The sequence below is a fragment of the Syngnathus leptorhynchus genome, chromosome 12, assembly GCF_054491065.1.
Source record: "Syngnathus leptorhynchus isolate UIUO chromosome 12, UIUO_Slep, whole genome shotgun sequence".
Classification (NCBI taxonomy): Eukaryota; Metazoa; Chordata; class Actinopteri; order Syngnathiformes; family Syngnathidae; genus Syngnathus; species Syngnathus leptorhynchus.
This window is the reverse complement of record NC_141206.1, coordinates 1,467,426-1,486,822: the sequence shown is the minus strand read 5'-3', so window position 1 is coordinate 1,486,822 and position 19,397 is coordinate 1,467,426. Positions and strand designations below refer to the sequence as shown.

General features: G+C 42.1%; 2 protein-coding genes across 6 annotated transcripts in view; one reads left to right on the top strand and one right to left on the bottom strand.

Moving 5' to 3' along the window:
- Positions 1-1,063: 1,063 nt before the first annotated feature.
- Positions 1,064-10,427, bottom strand: chsy3 (chondroitin sulfate synthase 3). Its single transcript, XM_085926446.1, has 3 exons — positions 9,277-10,427; positions 7,594-7,877; positions 1,064-5,040 (listed from the first exon to the last, which is right to left on the bottom strand). The coding sequence occupies exons 1-3, from the start codon at positions 9,935-9,937 to the stop codon at positions 3,475-3,477; spliced, it is 2,511 nt and encodes an 836-aa protein (XP_085782572.1). The 5' UTR covers positions 9,938-10,427; the 3' UTR covers positions 1,064-3,474.
- A 261-nt stretch (positions 10,428-10,688) lies between these two features.
- Positions 10,689-19,397, top strand: part of megf10 (multiple EGF-like-domains 10) — a 56,718-nt gene continuing 48,009 nt past the window's right edge. For 4 of the 5 annotated variants that reach the window (XM_085925672.1, XM_085925674.1, XM_085925673.1 and 1 more), the window contains exon 1: positions 11,571-12,174. The gene's annotated coding sequence lies outside the window, so the exon portion shown is untranslated. Of the gene's footprint in view, positions 10,853-11,570; positions 12,175-19,397 lie in introns of those variants that run through there. The other variant, XM_085925671.1, reaches the window with a different exon arrangement.

Here is a 19,397-nt window from a genome sequence, read left to right as displayed (position 1 = left end):
CACGGGAAGGCAGTTCACCCATTGACTCGTTCGTGAACGGGAAAGTCAGGATTCGTTCCCTCACTGATCCGTTCTCGCGATGAACCGGAAATGCAAATCACTCACTGATTCGTTCACTCACTGATTCGTTCAGTGCAATCCACGACTCGTTCGTGAACGGGAAATTAAGTCATTTTCTTCGTTTTGTTTTACGGCGAGGTGGCACCAGCTTCAATGTGCATTACTTATACCTACTGGTTGAAGTCATCCATCCATCCATCCATCCATCCATCCATCCATCCATCCATTTTCTGAACCGCTTAGTCCCTACGGGGGTCGCGGGCGTGCTGGAGCCTATCCCAGCCGTCATCGGGCAGTAGGCGGGGGACACCCTGAACTGGTTGCCAACCAATCGCAGGGCACACAGAGACGAACAACCATTCGCACTCGCACTCACACCTAGGGACAATTTGGAGTGCTCAATCGGCCTATCAAGCATGTTTTTGGGGATGTGGGAGGAAACCGGAGTGCCCGGAGAAAACCCACGCGGACACGGGGAGAACATGCAAAATCCACACAGGGAGGGCCGGAGGTGGAATCGAACCTGCACCCTCCTAACTGTGAGGCGGACGTGCTACCCATGCGCCACAGAGCCGCCCTGGTTGAGGTCATATGAACTGAAAAAAGAACAAATCACTTTCAGAAGTGATTCGCTCACTCGTTCACCGAAAAGATTCGTTCTTTTGACAAATCGTTTGCTCAGGAGCCAACACTACTTTTTACCACCATGCCCCCATCTCGCGGCCTACAGACAGACCCTACTCATCTGTCGCGGCGTGTACGTATTTTCATTTTTTCCCCAAGGCGACGTGCTGACAGTCGGGCACATTTGACCGACGTCGGATCAGTTTATCTATAGGCCTACGAAAACACACACTTGAAACAATTATTCATTAGATAAGTTATATTGGTGTATATTACAATATGCATGTTTTGTTTTAAAAATAGTGTGATTTTTTTTTTTCAGTGAAAATGATCCACAACAACAACCTGTAGGAGTACACTGAGAAAGCCACTGAAAGGAGAAGTTCTTATTCTTTTATATACCTCTTAGGAACAATGCAAAAATACATTTCAGTTGTTTTTAAAATTTTTCATATCATAAAGATCTCATTATTTTAGTTACCAATGGCTGTATTTTGATATTGTTATTTGAGTAAAATGTTTGGTTAGTCTATCCACCTCTGTGCTCGTTTCGTTAAGTCCTGAAGAATGACAAAATCTTTCTAAACCAGAAAACACTAAGCTGCATTGTGGTAATGCGGGATGACTAAACAGTCCTCATCACATATATAAAGACACAACATTGCAACATAAACTGAAGGGTGGGTGAAATTTTGATGCATACACCAATTCCATTTCTTTGACAATGAGCAGTATGTTGGAGTGGGTTGTTTCAGGTTTCTATTCCCCTTTGCATGCTTTCACACTGATTTCGAACACTGTCCACTAAATGTAACATCATACAAATTCAATGAAAAAAATAGTGATAATTTTTATTCTTAAACTAATGTAACCTATAAATTATGTGTCACAATCAATAAGTTTCTAGTTTCATTTTAAGGAGAAAGAAATGGCTGCTGCTACTTAAATATTCCATTCATCTGATACGGAATGTGTGGTAAATCCTAAATAGATATTATAATGTAGCTTCTGTGTACAGTGAAATGCAAAAGAATTAACTGTAGTGGAAATAAGTTTGAAGTATCCTAGATTTATTTACCCCAAAACTCAAACCCCAAATGAATGTAAGCCAATAAAAGTCTGCAACAATGACGATGACGGGAAATAGACACTGCCTCAATAGCTAGAAAAGTAATTTTTTTGTTTTGAGTTGGTTCCATCTTATTGCAAAAGCCATATTAAGCATGTGTGCCAGGGCAGCACTATGAGCATGTCAGCGAGAACCAGTCATCTAGCTATGCGGGTAAGCAGACACTAGTACTAGCCATGTTCCCTGAGCTGCTCTTTGAAATGTATGGTGTGTCTATGTTGTGTTATATACATACGGGTGCTGGACAGTAAATTAGAGTATCATCAAATTGTGGAATTACTTTAATAATTCCATTCAAAAAGTTTAACTTGCATACTGTATACTTTCCTTCCACGGAGACTGATATATTTCAAGTGTTTATTCATTTTAGTTTTGATTATTATAACTGACAGCTAATGAAACCACCAAATTCACAAACTCGCCTGACCTTAACTCCACAGAAAATCTATGGGGTATTGTGAAGAGGAATATGCAATAAGCTAGACTCAACAATGCCTGGGCTCTCATAACACCTGAGCAGTGCCACAGACTGATCGACTTCATGCCCCAACCAAGTATTGAGTACTGTACATACTTATACTTTTCATGTTCATGCTTTTCAGTTGGCCAACATTTCCAAAAAGTAATATTCTAACTCTTTGAGGTACCATATTCAAATTTTTTTGAAGTACCGAATTTGGAGTTTTCATGAGTTGTCACTTATAAATAAATATTTGAAATACATCGGTCTGTGTGCAATGCATGAATATATTGTACAAGTTTCACTTTTTGAATGCAATTACTGAAATAATTGAACTTTTTGATGATATTCTAATTTACTGGCCAGCACCTGTATATCCACATATACAAACAGGTACATACACATATGAAATACATGTGAAATGTATGTGTATATATTGTGTTACATATACATATATGCATATACAAACATGTACATAAACATGTACATACGTACGTACATACATGCACACATATGTAAAGTATATGCACACATGCACATATAGTACACAACACGATACATATACACAATACATACATAGCGTTGTATATACTATTACCAAAAAGGGATGTAAAATATGAACTAATAATTCTACTGCTACAATATGGAAAATAAATTGGGGAGTCACAATAAATCTACACTTCTCATTGCTAATTATATAATTGACTCGCTGACAACAACTTTCATATCATCCTACAATATAAAAATCTACACTGACAAACACTTTTTGAATTGTTTCTAAATAGGTCCTTTTAAAGATAATAAAATAACACTGGTGTAGAGGTAGACCCACAAAAGTATGAATCATTGAAATTGATTTTTAACATTGGGTCATCAACATTGTCTGTCCAAAGTTACATAAGAAAAAGTAGATTCCAACTGGACAGTTAATGCACAAATTAATGTTCAATTGGAATGGGTCTCAAATTACATTAAATTTAAAAGTCCCACTTCCTTTTACATATTGTATTACTTGCTGCTCGCAACTGCAACTGGTCTGCTTCTTTTAATTTTGCTTTGAAGAAAATCGTCCTAGATTCTTTGGGATAATTGTCCAGAGAATAGCTTCAAAACCAACACATACAATCTACCGTATTGTCCATTGCTGATTGTGTTCTTGAAAAGAGGTCAACTTGTATGGTTGTATCCGCAGACAGAAACATCAGGATAAAGTTTTATTATACACTGTCATGTGTTTTTCCATCCACAGCTCTGCTAACTGCATTGTTGAAGCATAAGTGCTTGCTTTTGACCCAAGGCACATTTTGAGTTGCTTTTGATCAAGACTTGAGTTGCAATGGACAGGATGATAAATATGTATTATTCCCGGCTCTTGACTTCGCAACACTTTTAAGCCAGAGTTAATAACCTTTGTGAAAAGGTCTACATCTTCCAAACCCCAACCAAGAATGGAAGTATCAAATCCACCAGCTTTTAACAAATCACTCTTCACAATACAGGCTATTCCAAAGCCGTACGCACGCCAAAAGCCACTTTTCTTGGTTAGAACAAAATTGTTTTCTCTTGGGGCCTTTTCAGCATACACTATCTTAGGGTCATACTGGCTAAATATGATGGGAAAATAGACCTGGCTCCCTTGAACAGTGTTATCTCTGCAGCGCTGCAGAGCATCTGCATTAAAGATAAGATCAACATCACAAAAGAAAAGTAGGGTGTCATTATCTGACAGTGAGGAGCCAAGCTCTAGAGCAAACCCTCGGGAAAAATTCCCAGTCATGGGAATCACTGACAGATCCGCTTTGGGATATTTCTTGTTGTAATCTTTGATTAAGTCAACATGTTTTCCTTTGTTATCATTGCTCTCGTTGTCCACCAGAATCACAGAGAGTTTAACATTTTGCTTTGGTATCAAACACACTTTTTCAAAGTTCTCCATAAAACGGACAAATGTGTCATAACGACCTGACAAGGGGACGAGAATGTTAACTTTCCTTTGGCTTTTCTCCCATATCTCCCTGGTTGACTCATAGAACTGGAAACGAGACAAGAACTTCAGAGAGTTGGGTAGAAAAGACAAGGACTGGGATTCAGAGTTGATAGCAGTCACAAGGTCCGCCACAGTTAACACCTCAGTTTCATGAAAGAAGAGCCGACTAAAAGATTGCTGAAGGTATGCGTGACGTCTCACAGGAACAGTTATTTTGCGTCCCTTGTGTTTTTTGTACAGAAGCAGTAAGTCTAAGATGTATTCAGCCCCATGAATTGGATCCACTCTGTGGTAGCCATATTGAATCTCTTTGAAATCTATGACACGGCCACGAGTTTTTGAATTTTCATTAATCATTTCCATGACCTGGAGTACAATATCATCCAGTGCAGTTCGAAGAGCGTTTCCAAGGTTTTGGCGGGGCATCTTGTTTTCAAAAGCTGAATAAATATGGCGGCCTGTGAGGAACTCCCACTCAATAACGTCATTTCGGTCACTGGGCTGATAGCGCATGTAAGACGGTGGTCCTCCCAGCTGTTGGTCCTCCCACAACATTTCTGTGTTGCTGAGGTGAGTCATAGTCAGGCCTTCCCGATGAAGCAGAATGGTGTGGTAGCGAAGTCTTGAGATCTCGCGGGTCAACATGTAGTTATGGAGCCTGTACTGGTAAGCAGGCCATTTGTTGGGATGGAGTGTGATGGCATTGTGGATCTTGCTACTGTGGAGCTCATCGATGAAACCTTTCTTGTGCTCGTAATTCTCATAGAACAATTGCTGCATCTGTGGAAAGAATTTCCAAATGATAAGAACTTGTGCTCTACAAATTCAGCAATTCACACACCCAATGAGTTCTGCAGCAGCTCGTGTTTAAACGGTTTCCATTTGGACTGCCTGACGCACCGTGACCCGTCTGGAGAACCTACAGTGCGCACCAGCGCTCTGTTTTTGGAGTACCGTATTTTCCAGACTATAAGGCGCACAGAAAAACCAAAAATTTTCTCAAAAGGCAACAGTGCGCCTTATAGTCTGGTGTGCCTTATATATGGATCAATGATGAATTTGTTGATCCATACTGCTTGTACACAGTGCTCTGCCAAAATTTTCAGTACGTTTTAGTACGACTATTAAATTAGAAGGTCGCATTGCTTACCAGCATTACGGCAACCGTGGTCAGGGGGCGTCACTGAATAGCTGTTGTACCCGTGAGGCTATTTCATTTCAAAATTGGCTGCTCCGTTAATGTTTCGAGTAAATTTACGGATCAATATGGAAGGGAAACATAGGTAAGCAGTATCAATGTGTTAGCTCGAACTTTAGTCAGTTCCGATCATTTAATAGGTGCTCGTTTGAGAAACGCGATTGTTTACACTTTGCCGAGGCTCATGGGAGTCTGCGAGCTGAGGCTCATGGGAGTTTACGGGTGGCTAATGCTATAATGATAGCTGCTATACGCACAAGGGTATTTCAAGTCAAAATAGGCTGCTATGTTAATGTTTTGAGTAATTAATGGATAGATATGGGAGGGAAATGTAGGTTAGCAGTACCAAGGTGTTAGATCGAACTTTAGTCAGTTCCGATCATTTTAGAAGCGCTTGTTTGAGAAACGCGATTGTTTACACTTTGCTGAGGCTCATGGGAGTCTGCGAGCTGAGGCTCATGGGAGTTTGCGGGTGGCTAATGCTATAGTGATAGCTGCTATACGCACGAGGCTATTCCATGTCAAAATAGGCTGCTCTGTTAATGTTTCGAGTTAATTTACGGATCGATATGGAAAAGAAACATAGGTAAGCAGTACCAAGGTGTTAGATCGAACTTTAGTCAGTTCCGATCATCTTATAGTCGCTCATTTGAGAAACGCGATTGTTTACACTTTGCTGAGGCTCATGGGAGTTTGCAGGTGGCTAATGCTATGGTGATAGCTGCTATACGCACGTTCATGTCAAAATAAGCTGCTCTGTTAATGTTTCGAGTGAATTTACGGATCGATATGGAAGGGAAACATAGGTAAGCAGTACCAATGCGTTAAATCGAACTTTAGTCAGTTCTGATCATTTTATAGATTAGTTTGAGAAACGTGATTGTTTACAGAGGGCTTATTGGTTACAGGCTAGTGGATGCATACCACAACCCTAGTCAACCTCAGTTTGTTGCAGTATAGCTCCTATTTTATGCGCCTTATAATCCGATGCGTCTCATATATGGACAGTTTTAAAATGGGCCATTCATTGAAGGTGCGCCTTATAATCCGGTGCACCTTTTAGTCCGGAAATACTAGTACTCTGAAATCTCCAATTTCCTATCACTATGAGTTATTTTTAGAACAAGCCTATGTGACCTCATGTGGTCCCAGGGGGAGCCACATCACAAGGTCAGATGACCCCCTGGGTTTGTGCCTATGTGGTCAGAAGAATCAAATCTTCAATCAAAGGTCGGCATGTGCACATGGCCAATCAAAAATTATATGATCCCAATCTCGATACATGGGGTGCAATACGATTGAAAGACAATTTATTTGAAATTTATTTTGGTTCTAATCAATGGGTTTACATTCGATTCCATATGGTACAGCTCAGTTTGAGAGGATATGAGACAATGAGTTTTTTGTTGTAATTTGACAATATGAATTTACTTGTCAGTAGGTTACTGTAAATGTGGCATTACTTTTGAAAGTATCACTCAAATAAAATAACAAGCAATACGTATCTCAATATATTTTAAAGTCGAACAGTTTTATTTGGTGTGTTCACTTTTTAATCAAAATCCATTTCTGCCTTATTCATTCATTCATTCATTTATTCATTTTGGCTCTGCTCCTACTCATAGGTGAAACTTTTAATCCCTGGTTCATTGCGTCCATTTTAACGACTATATTACGTAAATACACAGTGTAGTCAACATTTATTAGAGTTATAAGATGAATTTTCTACCAATGTTTACACTGTAGCAGCCTCATTTAAATCTGTGGTCAATGTTACAGTGGCAATTCATTTCATTGGAGTACATACATTTGAAGATTAAAGTCCCAATGATCGTCACACACACATCTGGGCGTGGTGAAATTTGTCCTCTGCATTTAACCCATCCCCATGTGATTTAAATCCATCCCCTGGGGGAGAGGGGAGCAGTAAGCAGCAGCGGTGCCTCGCTCGGGAATCACTTGGTGATCTATCCCCCCAATTCCAACCCTTAATGCTGAGTGCCAAGCAGGGAGGCAATGGGTCCCATTTTTATAGTCTTCGAACCCAGAGTTTGAACCCATAACCTTCCAGTCGCAGGGCAGACACTCTACCACTAGGCCACTGAGCAGGCATTGTATTGAAAACAGTTGAATACCTCATAGGACCACACACACTGTGTCCCTCCAAAGCGTCGCACACACCGGCCCACTTCCACATCTTCATGGGTTGTGTACAGCTCCCTGAGACAAGTACCAATGTGTGGAATCATCCTGCGTAGAACCTCCCTGCTGAAGATCATCCCAGGTCCGCCCATGCAGAAGTTTTCCCCAGGCTCAAGCGCGAGTCTGCCCAATTCCTCTGCCATGCCGAGGCCAGTCTGGCCAAGATAAAGAGGCTTACTGCTATTCAAAGAACGCAGAAACAACTCCAGCTTCTCGCCTAAAGGGGGTGAAGGCAAGTAGAAGGATAAATTAATGAAGTTACAAGAAAAATATGAAAACAACATGGTTCAAATAGTTTATGATCAAATGCGTGAACACTTCAGTCTGTTGTACATGCAAATGCCTCACATGTAAGGACTGTGGTTTACTTTACTGCGGTTAGTGCAACTTTTCCATGTCAGTGTTGGTTCTTAAAGCCCATAGCTCACTGAGCCGCGAGTGCATGCAAACACAGCGAATGTTGCTATTTCGTCAGTGTTCCCAAAAGGTTGAAGTTACAAATGATTGGAAACCGTTTTACTTGTTGCAGAGGTTTTGAACATGCTCAAAAACATCTTTGTGACCGTTTGAGATCTTGAACAATCCTTACCGAAAAATCAATATTCAGGTCGTGCACAAACCCTCATATAACCATTGCGTCTTAACGAGATACAGGCTTAAACATGGCTTACTCTACATAAGTGATGTGATCAAACCGCACAATCATGATTGTGATGAGGTTACATACGGTCCTTCGGTGTGGTTCAACTTCATCAAACTTGTTCAAATCAACTTGTTTACTTCAGCTGTTGTTACAGGGTACATGCTCACACAAAAGAAATGGCTGCATCTATTATGAACTATTTTACTCACATAAAATTATATGGTAATCACAGGGAAACTCCCAACAGGTTAAATGTCATTACAATATTAATGGTGGTTGTGTTTTAGTTTATATGCTAAAAAAAAAAAACGTGTTACTCCTGACATTTGGTTGGAGAAAAAAATACTTGAAACATCATTTCAGTCTTCTGGCACATTAAGAACACATCATATTTAAGTATTCAAAAAAGCAGGGGTGTTTCGAGCAGTTTTCTGCCGCTGATTCAGATACCAATCATCGTGAAATGGGCCGATACTGACTCCTATGCCAATCACATGCGTTGGGTGCACATTATTCGATTTTAGAGCTGCTCACGAACAATTATACGGTTGATCGAATTTTTCAATTTTAATTCTATTTTTTCCTATCTATTTTATCCTTTCCTACCAAAACAAAACATTTCAATTTGACTACAGAAAATGCATAGACACAGTGTTAACGAAAGTGATAGGGGATCCCACGGTACACAGGCTGGTCTCTAGTTGTGTTCGTTTTTATGAACGGAAATGAAAACCATTTACCATGTACTTTTCCATGCAAATTGGCCGATCTCGATCGATGGGAGATTCATCGAAGCACCACTGGAAATAAGTGATTGGACGTTCTCAGTCCAATGCAGTTTATTTGCTAAATTATTTTTAAAGAAATGTGCGTGTGTTGGGTGTAAGTCTGTATTCCATACAAACAAACGGCGATTGTGCCAAATTTGTCTTGCCCCACAGAGAAAAAAAAAACATAGCAAAAGCATAATTACCTCTTATATATACATCATCGTCTGCTCGCATGAACCACTGGTATTTATCCAGATAATGATCGTGGATATATTTCAGCATCATAAATGATTTCTTCTGTGGAGGATAAGAATCGTCCACGCCTGGAAGTGAAACAACTGGTATAGGTACAGGGACGTTGTTGGAGCCAGCACTAGAGAAGAACTCCACCTTTCCAGGAATTGAATGCGCCCAGGTATTGAACGCTACCACGGCACGAGAGGCCAGATACTTTTTCGCTGTCATCACGCCCACAAAGAGGAACTGCTTCGGTCGGCTCAAGGGCCTCCCGTTGTCTGCACTACTGTTCGCCCGGCTGTATGGTCTGTTCTCTTCCTTTTTGAAAACATGACTGCCCCGGTCGTAGACGGCCGCAGAGTCCGCAAGGTTTCCCGATATTTTTCCGACTGTAGACTCACTTTTCCATGAACACTGGGGCGATTCATTACGTTTACTCTCCAGAACTTGGGGTACAATTAACCAAGAACACGCGGTGAATCCGAGAATGACACCAAATAGGACGGTTGTCCACTGTTTCCTTGATTTCAAATGCATGGCTATTTTAAGATTGTAAACCTGTGGTGAATGGAGTGTTGCTGTATGAATGCTGTCGTTGTCTCGAGACCTGCTGACGTGTATGGACATCCAACATCTCCGGGGGGCAATAGTGGTGTCCTACCAAATGTGGAAAGACACACTTTCCGCTGCTGCTAGCATTGTTCAAAGAGATTACATATCACGTTCGTCTTGTGGTCAATCCATCCTCAGTTCACCTGCCTAAAGCCATTTGTTTATTTGCCATAAGGTCCGAAATACAGCACTCCCAAGCCGTAATCAATTCTAAATACGTCGTTCAATGTTCCACCGCTAATAGCTACGACGAAGTCGTGGGAAGATTAATCACTTCTATCGGATAAACAACCTGATCACCGATGCACCTTCCAGTTCAAAGTCAACTGCAGTGTAGTCGATTATAATCAAATCCTTTCCATAGGATCTTGATTCCATGACTGGAGGAAGAAGGCAACTTGCCAATGCCATCTTTTTGTTCCGCGATCCACATCAAGCAAGACTTCCAGGAAAATGTTTGCCTTTTCAAAATAAAACACCATTTTCGCAACATTGCTCAAACTTCCACTTTAGAAAACTTGTTTTGAATGAGTAACACGGAGATTTGTGAAAACTAAAAGAAAACAATAATAGTTGTCTCTGTAAGTATTACGTGTATGGTGTATGACGTTTATTCTTTTGAAATCGCCCATTTATTGATCTCTCCACTGACGATTTTATTTACATTTTTGTTACGTATTAAAACTGATTAAAAAAAACACTCACAAATAACCGCCCCCCCCCCCCCTCCCCCCCCCAAAAAAAAGCCTTATCGCATCAATGAACATCATACTCTATGCACTTGGCCTGTTTCGATCTAGCAAGGATTAGGAAATTGGTTTCCGGTTTAATTCCGACTTCATCCACATTACAGTGAACTTCATAGAGGTGGGCGGTAGGCCTATTGCAGCAGACGAAATTCAGAGTTAACTTCGTCGTCAATTGTCAAAAGTAGGTAGAAATACTCCGGTATTGCGGTAGTCCAGTATTTTATAGGATTGTATCTGACCAGTATGTACGGAAGAGGATTAGGGCCAGTGAAGAAAAAAAACGAGGGTTGACAGGATTCTGACTTTTTTTCTCAGAATTATGACTTTAAAGTCAGAAATCCGACTTTAAAGTCAGAATTCTGAGAATAAAGTCAGAATGACTTTAAAGTCAGAATTCTGAGAATAAAGTCAGAATTCTGAGTTTAAGGTCAGAATTCCGACTTTAAAGTCAGAATTCTGACTTTATTCTCAGAATTCTGACTTTAAAGAATTCTGACTTTAAAGTCGGAATTCTGACCTTAAACTCAGAATTCTGACTTTATTCTCAGATTTCTGAAGTCAGAATTCCCAATTTCTGACTTTAAACTCAGAATTCTGACTTTATTCTCAGAATTCTGACTTTAAAGTCGGAATTCTGACTTTATTCTCAGAATTCTGACTTTAAAGTCAGTAATGATACTTTTGCTTTAATTTGAAATTTTGGGCATCGTGGCGCCTGGCCGCATTTAAAGTCAGAATTCTGTCACCCCTCGTTTTTTTTTCCTCACTGGCCCTAATCCTCTTCCGTAAAAGTATTTATAGTTTCCAAAAAAAGAAAAAAAGTATGTATAGTTTCTGAAGCTGCACTAAATAAGTCACCCAAAAGGTGGCAGGAGAGCCAACAAGATGACCAACGATGCCATTTTGTACTAGTTAGACCTCTGACTACAGAATCCTATGTGAAAAACCAACTGTGACATTTTAGTAACTTGATTTAATTCACTGATACCATATGATAAATTCACGTGTTTAGCACACCGAAATGGGATCATATCTTACACTACTGTAGATGCTGGACTAAGGAGATATGTCGTTTTGTCCTCACATTACGAGCGCCATCTATAATTAGATTTTTTAGAGCCAAAGTTTAAACTTGTGAACCAACTATGCCTTTAAAACCCAGTAATGATACTTTTGCTTTAATTTGAAATTTTGGGCATCGTGGCGCCTGGCCGCATTTAGAAGAAGTAGAGAATCTCAGTGGTTGAGAAACTAGTGACGTCACATCCATAGTATGCAAGTGTTTTGGGTGCAGAAAAGACCCTTGCTGTACTCCAGAGACGTTTAGTTTTCGCATCCGAAGGGGAATTTTCAAGTTGTGTCTTTCATAACCCCGACTTGTATTTTCAAGCTTTTCAGAGAACCAGCAACAGAATTTGTTGTTGCTTACTTAAGGACACCACCACTTGTATTTAAAGACGGACTCATGAGGCAGGACAGGATTGATGTTCTGTCATAGAGAAGGTAATTTTATTTATTTATATCTGGATTTGTTTTTAGAATTATTCTCAAATGCATTGGCACATAGACACTCAGGTTTTTAATAGATTTACCTTACCTCAATTTTTAAGTCATACGGTTTGTTGTTTACAGAGAAAAATAAAGCAATTGGGCAGAGACTGTATTTGTATCATAGTAAAAACATATACATGTCTAATAATTTGCGCGCAGTTTTGTTATACGCTTGCCGTTTTTACATCTTTGTTCATAAACATCTAAAACTGCCATATTTACGACCAATACGATATCAATACTTAGGGCACGTTGTTTAGACTTGGGTTTGTGCATTGAGTTAAAGATTTTTTTTTTTTTGACTTTTATTACAATTTCTAAAAGTTTTTTGGTCATATAAGCATTTTTCAATGTGGCAAGGTTATCAAAAGGAGGAAAATATTATTTGTGCTCACAGTTTGTAAAGTGCTTAAAAAAACAAATTAATCTCAAAATAACCAAAAAAGCAAAAACGTTACTCTGAATAATAAAAACTACAAAATCAACAAAAGTCCAAAATAACATGGTTCAGAGTAACAAACGCAAGGCAAAAAGACTTGATTTGACTAGAATTGATTTGGCATCAGACCGCTAGCACTAACACCAACAATGAACCTATGACAATATGAAGCCAGGAGTCGGCACATTGATGCACTGGTTATCTTATATGTCTCACAGTGCCGAGGTTGTGGATTTGATTCATGCAAAAATGTATTGTCATTTATGCATCACAGCGCAGAGGTCGTGGGTTCGATTTCGGGTTCAGCCTTCCTGTGTGGAGTTTGCATGTTGCCCCATGTCAGCATGGGTTTCCTCCGGTTTCCTCCCACATTATGGGAGGCCGTGTGAACACTCTAAATTGCCCATAAGTGTGATTGTGTGTACAGATGGTTGTTTCGTCTCTTGAGTGCCCTGCGATTGGCTGGCAACCATTTCTGTCCCCTGCCTACTTCCCAAAGTCAGCACGCCCGAGACCCACATGAGGACGAGCGGTTCAGAAAATGGATGGATGAATGTATGGGTGGACGGATGGATGAAAAAATGCCATGTTTTTTAACATAGGCTTGGAAATTAAAATGTCTCTAAAAATCTGATTACCGTAATTTTCGGACTATAAATCGCGTTTTTTGTCATAGTTTGGGTGGGGGGGCGACTTATACTCAGGAGCGACTTATATGTGATTTTTTTCACAAATTTTCAAAATTCAAAACTCCGCGATGTGGTGGAACCGCGATAAACAAACCGCGATGTACCAAGGGATTACTGTCATTTGAACTGCAAGTGACGACACCCGTGCCGCGGTTGTTTACATAAAAGACAAAGGATTTGATCACGTGATGACGAAGATGACGAAGGACCCCACGTACTACCGGCATCATTAGCGGCTTTGTTTGTAAGTGACACGGAGGAGGAAGGGTTTGAAGGATTTAATGATTTGGAGTGACACAGAAGGTTTGAAAAACTATTATGGCTTTTACGCACGCCGGGGTGCTGTCTTTCACCTCCGTGAATGGAAGTCGGGGGCCGGCGCTCAGCCGGGTGGCTGTCCGTGGACGGTGGATGGGGCTCGGACATGGCTTTTACGCACGCCCGCTCCTATTCTATGGAGCTCTCTTCCACCTCCGTGGCTGGAAGTTCAGTAGTTGTTGGCTCGTTGAACTCTTGTTTTGTTAAATAAAGAGCCGTTGACCAAACCCACGTCTTTCCTGGTACTTTGTTAACGCTACAATATAGTTATATACTAGATCTCTGCAGCGCACGCGCGGCGTTGTTGACATAAAGAACGAGGAATTTGATCGATGGATTTCATGATTTGGAGTGACACAGATGGTTTGATAATATTGTTTTCATATGATAGTTATTTGAAATATACTTTATATATCGTTATGGGTCTGTGGAATAATTAGAAATGCAACTTACAACGAGTCCAACGTCAGCGGCGTGGCGCATATGCGGCGCATACGCGGCATTGTTTACATAAAGCACGATCGATGGATTTAATGAATTGGAGTGACACAGATGGTTTGATAAACGTATTATTTATGTAATACTTGAATAACTCTGAATGTTACGTCAGTCCTGTTCTGAGCTCCTCGTTTGTCTATATGTCACGTTAGCATACCGTATCGTTTAGCCTGTTGTTGCTGATTCATGTCTGTTTTTGGTGTTGGATTTTGACAAATAAATTTGCCCCAAAAGTGCGACTTATACTCCGGTTTGACTTATATATGTTTTTTTACACTATATTGTGCATTTTATGGCTGGTGCAACTTATAGTCCGAAAATTACGGTAATCAATTAAATAATCAACAGATCAGTCAATTATCAAAATAATTGTTAACTGCAGCCCTACTGTAGATCAACATTGGAGCTAAATCTTTTATCACTGGTTGCTCATATTTCATTGCACAATGACAGTAGGTTATACATTGAGAGAATACGTGTGTTACAGTTGTTGCAAAAATCGTTACTGGTGACCTCTTTTGTTGTCAAAAGGAATTTTAAGCTTCTGTGAAATGAGGTGAAAATAGAATACAATAATCCAACATTACTCTAGGCGGCTCGGTGGAACACTGGGTAGCACTTCCACCTCACAGTTAGGATGGTGCGGGTTCGATTACACCTCCGGCCCTCCCTGTGTGGAGTTTGCATGTTCTCCCTGAGCCCGCGTGGGTTTTCTGCGGGCACTCTGGTTTCCTCCCAGATCCCAAAAACATGCTTGGTAGGCCGATTAAGCACTCCAAATTGCCCCTAGGTGTGAATGCAAGTGCGGATGGTTGTTCGTCTCTGTGTGCCCTGCGATTGGCTGGCAACCAGTTCAGGCTGTCCAGCACGCCCGCAACCACTGTGGGGACAAAGCGGTTCAGAAAATGAATGAATGAATGAACATTAAAGAAGTGACTCTCAACTGGAAGGTTGGACCCAAAAGTTGGTTGCTGACAACTACTACTACTACTACTAATAGATTGGTTTTACATAACGCTTTTCGAAACACTCATAGCCGCTTTAGATAGAAAATTCACACGCACACGCACACACACACACACACACACACACACACACACACACACACACACACACACACACACACACACACACACACACACATACACAAAGAGTTAGGGGTTATATGCAGAGTTGAAGAGGTGGGTCTTGAGATGGTGTTTGAAGGACTGCAGGGAGTCAGCATTACGGATGGTCAGGGGGAGAGAGTTCCAAAGAATGGGGGCAGCAATGGCAAAGGCTCTATCCTCAATGGTCCGGTATTTGGTCGAGGTAAAGGGGGTGAGCAAGTTGGCGTCAGCAGAGCGGAGTCGGCGGGTGGTGGTATAGCGGTGCAGGAGTTCAAATAGGTAGGTAGAGGCAAGGTTGTTTAGGGCCTTATAGGTGGTGACAAGGATCTTGAAATGTATGTGCTGTTTTATGGGGAGCCAGTGACGATAACGGAGGACAGGGGTGATGTGCTGTCTGCTGGGTGAGCGGGTGAGCAGTCGGGCAGCAGAGTTTTGAACATATTGCAGTTTGTGAAGGACAGTTGAGGGGAGGCCGTACAGGATAATGTTGCAGTAATCCAGTCTGGAGGTAATAAATGCATGAACTAATGCTGCAGGGGTGGAAAGAAAGGGACGTAGGCATGCAATGTTTCGTAGATGGAAGAAGGATGTTTTGGTGACGTAGTTGATATGTGGTTTGAAGGAGAGTGTGAGATCCATATAAAACCAAAGATTTCTGACTAGAGGGGAGGGAGTGACAGAGTGGCTGTCAATGCAGAGTGTGAAGTTGTGGTAGGTGGAGAGGCTGGATTTAGTCAAAGTCAGCTTTATTGTCAATTTCTTCACGTTAAGACACACAAAGAGATCAAAATTACGTTTCCCTCCGTCCCACGGTGTCTAGACATATTACACAACACATACAAGCAAATAGCACAAAGAGTAAAAATGAATAGACAAGAGCGATGAATAAGTAATAAGCAAATAACCCAAATAAATAAACAATAAATAAATAAATAGATAAATAAGAGGAGCAAAATGGAGCAAGCGTGCATACACCAGACGGCCAGAAAAAAGCGCAAAAGAACAGGACGTCATGCAGCCGAGGGTGGAGAGAATTCAGGATCCTGACAGCTTGGAGTACGAAGCTGTTGGCGAGTCTGGTGGTGCGGGAGCGCAGGCATCTGTACCTCTTCCCAGAGGGCAGAAGATAAAACAAAGAGTGAGCGGGGTGACTCACATCACACACAATCGCGGTCGCCTTGCCAGTGAGACGGGAGGTGTAAATGTCCTTCAGGGAGGGAAGCGGAGCCCCAACGATCTTACTAGCAGTGTTCACTATGCGTTGCAGAGCCTTCATGTTGTATTCAGTGCAGCCACCACCCCACACAGCGATACAACTGGAGAGGACGCTCTCAATGGTGCCACGGTAGAATGTGGTCATGATGGCAAGAGGAGCACTTGCTCGCCTGAGTTTCCGCAGAAAGTACAGGCGGCGCTGAGCCTTCTTCGCCAGCGATGCAGCATTGGTGGTCCAGGAGAGGTCATCACTGATGTGCACCCCCAGGAATCTGGTGCTGCTCACTCTCTCCACCACAGCACCGTCGATGGTCAGCTGCACGTGTTGGGCATGACCCTTCCGCAAGTCAACAACAATCTCCTTGGTCTTGCTGACGTTCAGCAGGAGGTTTTTGTCCCTGCACCACGTGGCCAGAAGGTCGACCTCCGACCTGTATTGAGTCTCGTCTCCCCCGGTGATGAGACCCACCACAGTCGTGTCGTCGGCATACTTCAGCACGCGGTTGCTGCTGTAGGTTGCGGTGCAGTCATGCATCAGCAGGGTGAAGAGCAGCGGACTGAGCACGCAGCCCTGAGGGGCCCCCGTGCTCAGCGTGATGCTGCCGGAGACATTGTCGCCAACACGTACTACCTGAGGCCGCTGACAGAGGAAGTCCAGTAGCCAGTTGCAAAGGCAGGTACTGAGGCCCAGCTTGTCGAGTTTGCAGATGAGACGCTGTGGAACAATGGTGTTGAAGGCAGAACTGAAGTCTACAAACAGCAATCTCACATACGAGTCTCTGTTCTCCAGGTGGGTGAGGGCAGAGTGGAGGGCAGAGCAGATGGCATCCTCAGAGGACCGATTGGCTCGGAAGGCAAACTGGAAGGGGTCTATGGTGGGGGGAAGAACAGATCTGACGTGCGCCATCACAAGCCGCTCAAAGCACTTCATGACGATGGGCGTCAGTGCCACAGGGCGGTAGTCATTGAAAACCGAAGATGATGAATTACGTTTTGTTACTGTTTAGTTTGAAATTTTTGGGTCATCCAGTCTTTAATGTCTGTGAGGCAGCGAGTGAGGGTGGAGAGAATGGCAGGGGAGATGGTTTTAGTGGAGATGTAGAGTTGAATATCATCAGTGTAACAGTGGAAACTGAAACCATGGCGGCGGATGATATGACCAATGGGAAACATGTACAGAGTGAAAAGAATGGGGCCCAGAACTGATCCTTGAGGGACTCCGTGTGCAACATGGGTGGTGTGGGATTTGTGTTGGTCAATGATGATGTAGTGAGATCTGTCAGACAGGTAGGATTTGAACCAGAAGAGTCACACCAGCCATAAAATGCATAATAAAAAAGACATATATAAGTCGCACTGGAGTATCCATCCATCCATCCATCCATCCATCCATCCATCCATCCATCCATCCATCTAGCTATCCATTTTCGATTCCATTTGTCCCCACAAGGGTCACGGGTGTGCTGGAGCCTGTGGCAGCAGTCATCAGGCAGTAAGCGGGGGACACGGTGAACCGGTTGCCAACCATCCGCAGGGCACACAGAGACGAACAACCATTCGCACTCGCACTCACACCTAAGGGCAATTTGGAGTGCCAGTGCATGTTTTTGGGATGTGGGAGGAAACCGGAGTTTCCGGAGAAAACCTATGCGGGCACGGGGGGAACATGCAAACTCCACACAGGGAGGGCCGGAGGTGGAATTGGACCCACACCCTCCTAACTGTGAGGCGGACGTGCTAACCTGTGTGCCACGGTGCCGCCCCTGCACTGGAGTATAAGTCACATTTTGGGGGGAAATTTATTTGATAAAATCCAACACCAAGACAGACATGTCATCTTGAAAGGCATATTTAAAATAAAAATAGAATAGAGGCAACAACAGGCTGAATAATGGTACCGTATGCTAACGTTACATTCCACTTAAACAACGGACTGAGAACGTGCTTGACGTAACATATTAAGAGTTATTCAGATAACTATAGCGTAAATAACATGCTACCAAGTTTACCAAACCATCCGTGTCACTCCAAATCACTAAATCCAATGAAATCTTCATCCTCTGTGTCACTTTTAAACAACTCCGCTAACTCCGGAGGTAGAAAATGCAGCGCTTCCTCTTCTACGTGGCTTACATCCGACTCATCGTCAGTTGCAGTTCCAATTATTCCACAGGCTTAGTCCGGAAAATACAGTAGCTAAAATTTAAGAATTCAAAGTAAGCTCATGCATTAGGTCATCCAAAGTAGAGATCTCTGATTCTGAAGATTATCAATCAAATTTGATCAAATGTTGCTTACAGAGCTGAGTCGTTTATCCAAGATAGGATCAGATACATTTTCATGAACATGGTCTCTGCATACAAGTGAAGTTCCTTAGGAATTTCTTTTCATATCAATCTGATCTGTTGTAACTTTAACCTCTATCTATGATGACGAGGGTGTTTTCTCGGTGGAAGTGAAAGTCAACGTGAGACTGCACAAGACAACTGGCTGGTAGTTGAGAATGGAAGGCTAAACACAGCATAGTCAATCAAATTAGACAGGACACACACATGCACATTGTACACACATGCACATGCTACACATGACACAAACACACAGACAGGGACAGCTCTGAGTTATCAGTCAGTCAGTGGTAGCACATATCAGCAGTGATTCAAATTTGTCTGCCTGTACCTCAGTTCAATCCATTAAAATGTCATTACACCACCTGCGCCACAACTTAGAACTCCTCCAAGCTGGTCTAAGGTCTAGTCTACTTTCAGTCACCTGACTGTCAGGTGTTGCAGGGGCGTAAAAAAAAGAAAATACCCTCAGTCTGCCGCAACCCCTAGTATGGCACAGCATAGTCTATCCAAAACACAGTGAACTAGACTTGACCTGCCACAAAAGTCAAGATGCGCCACT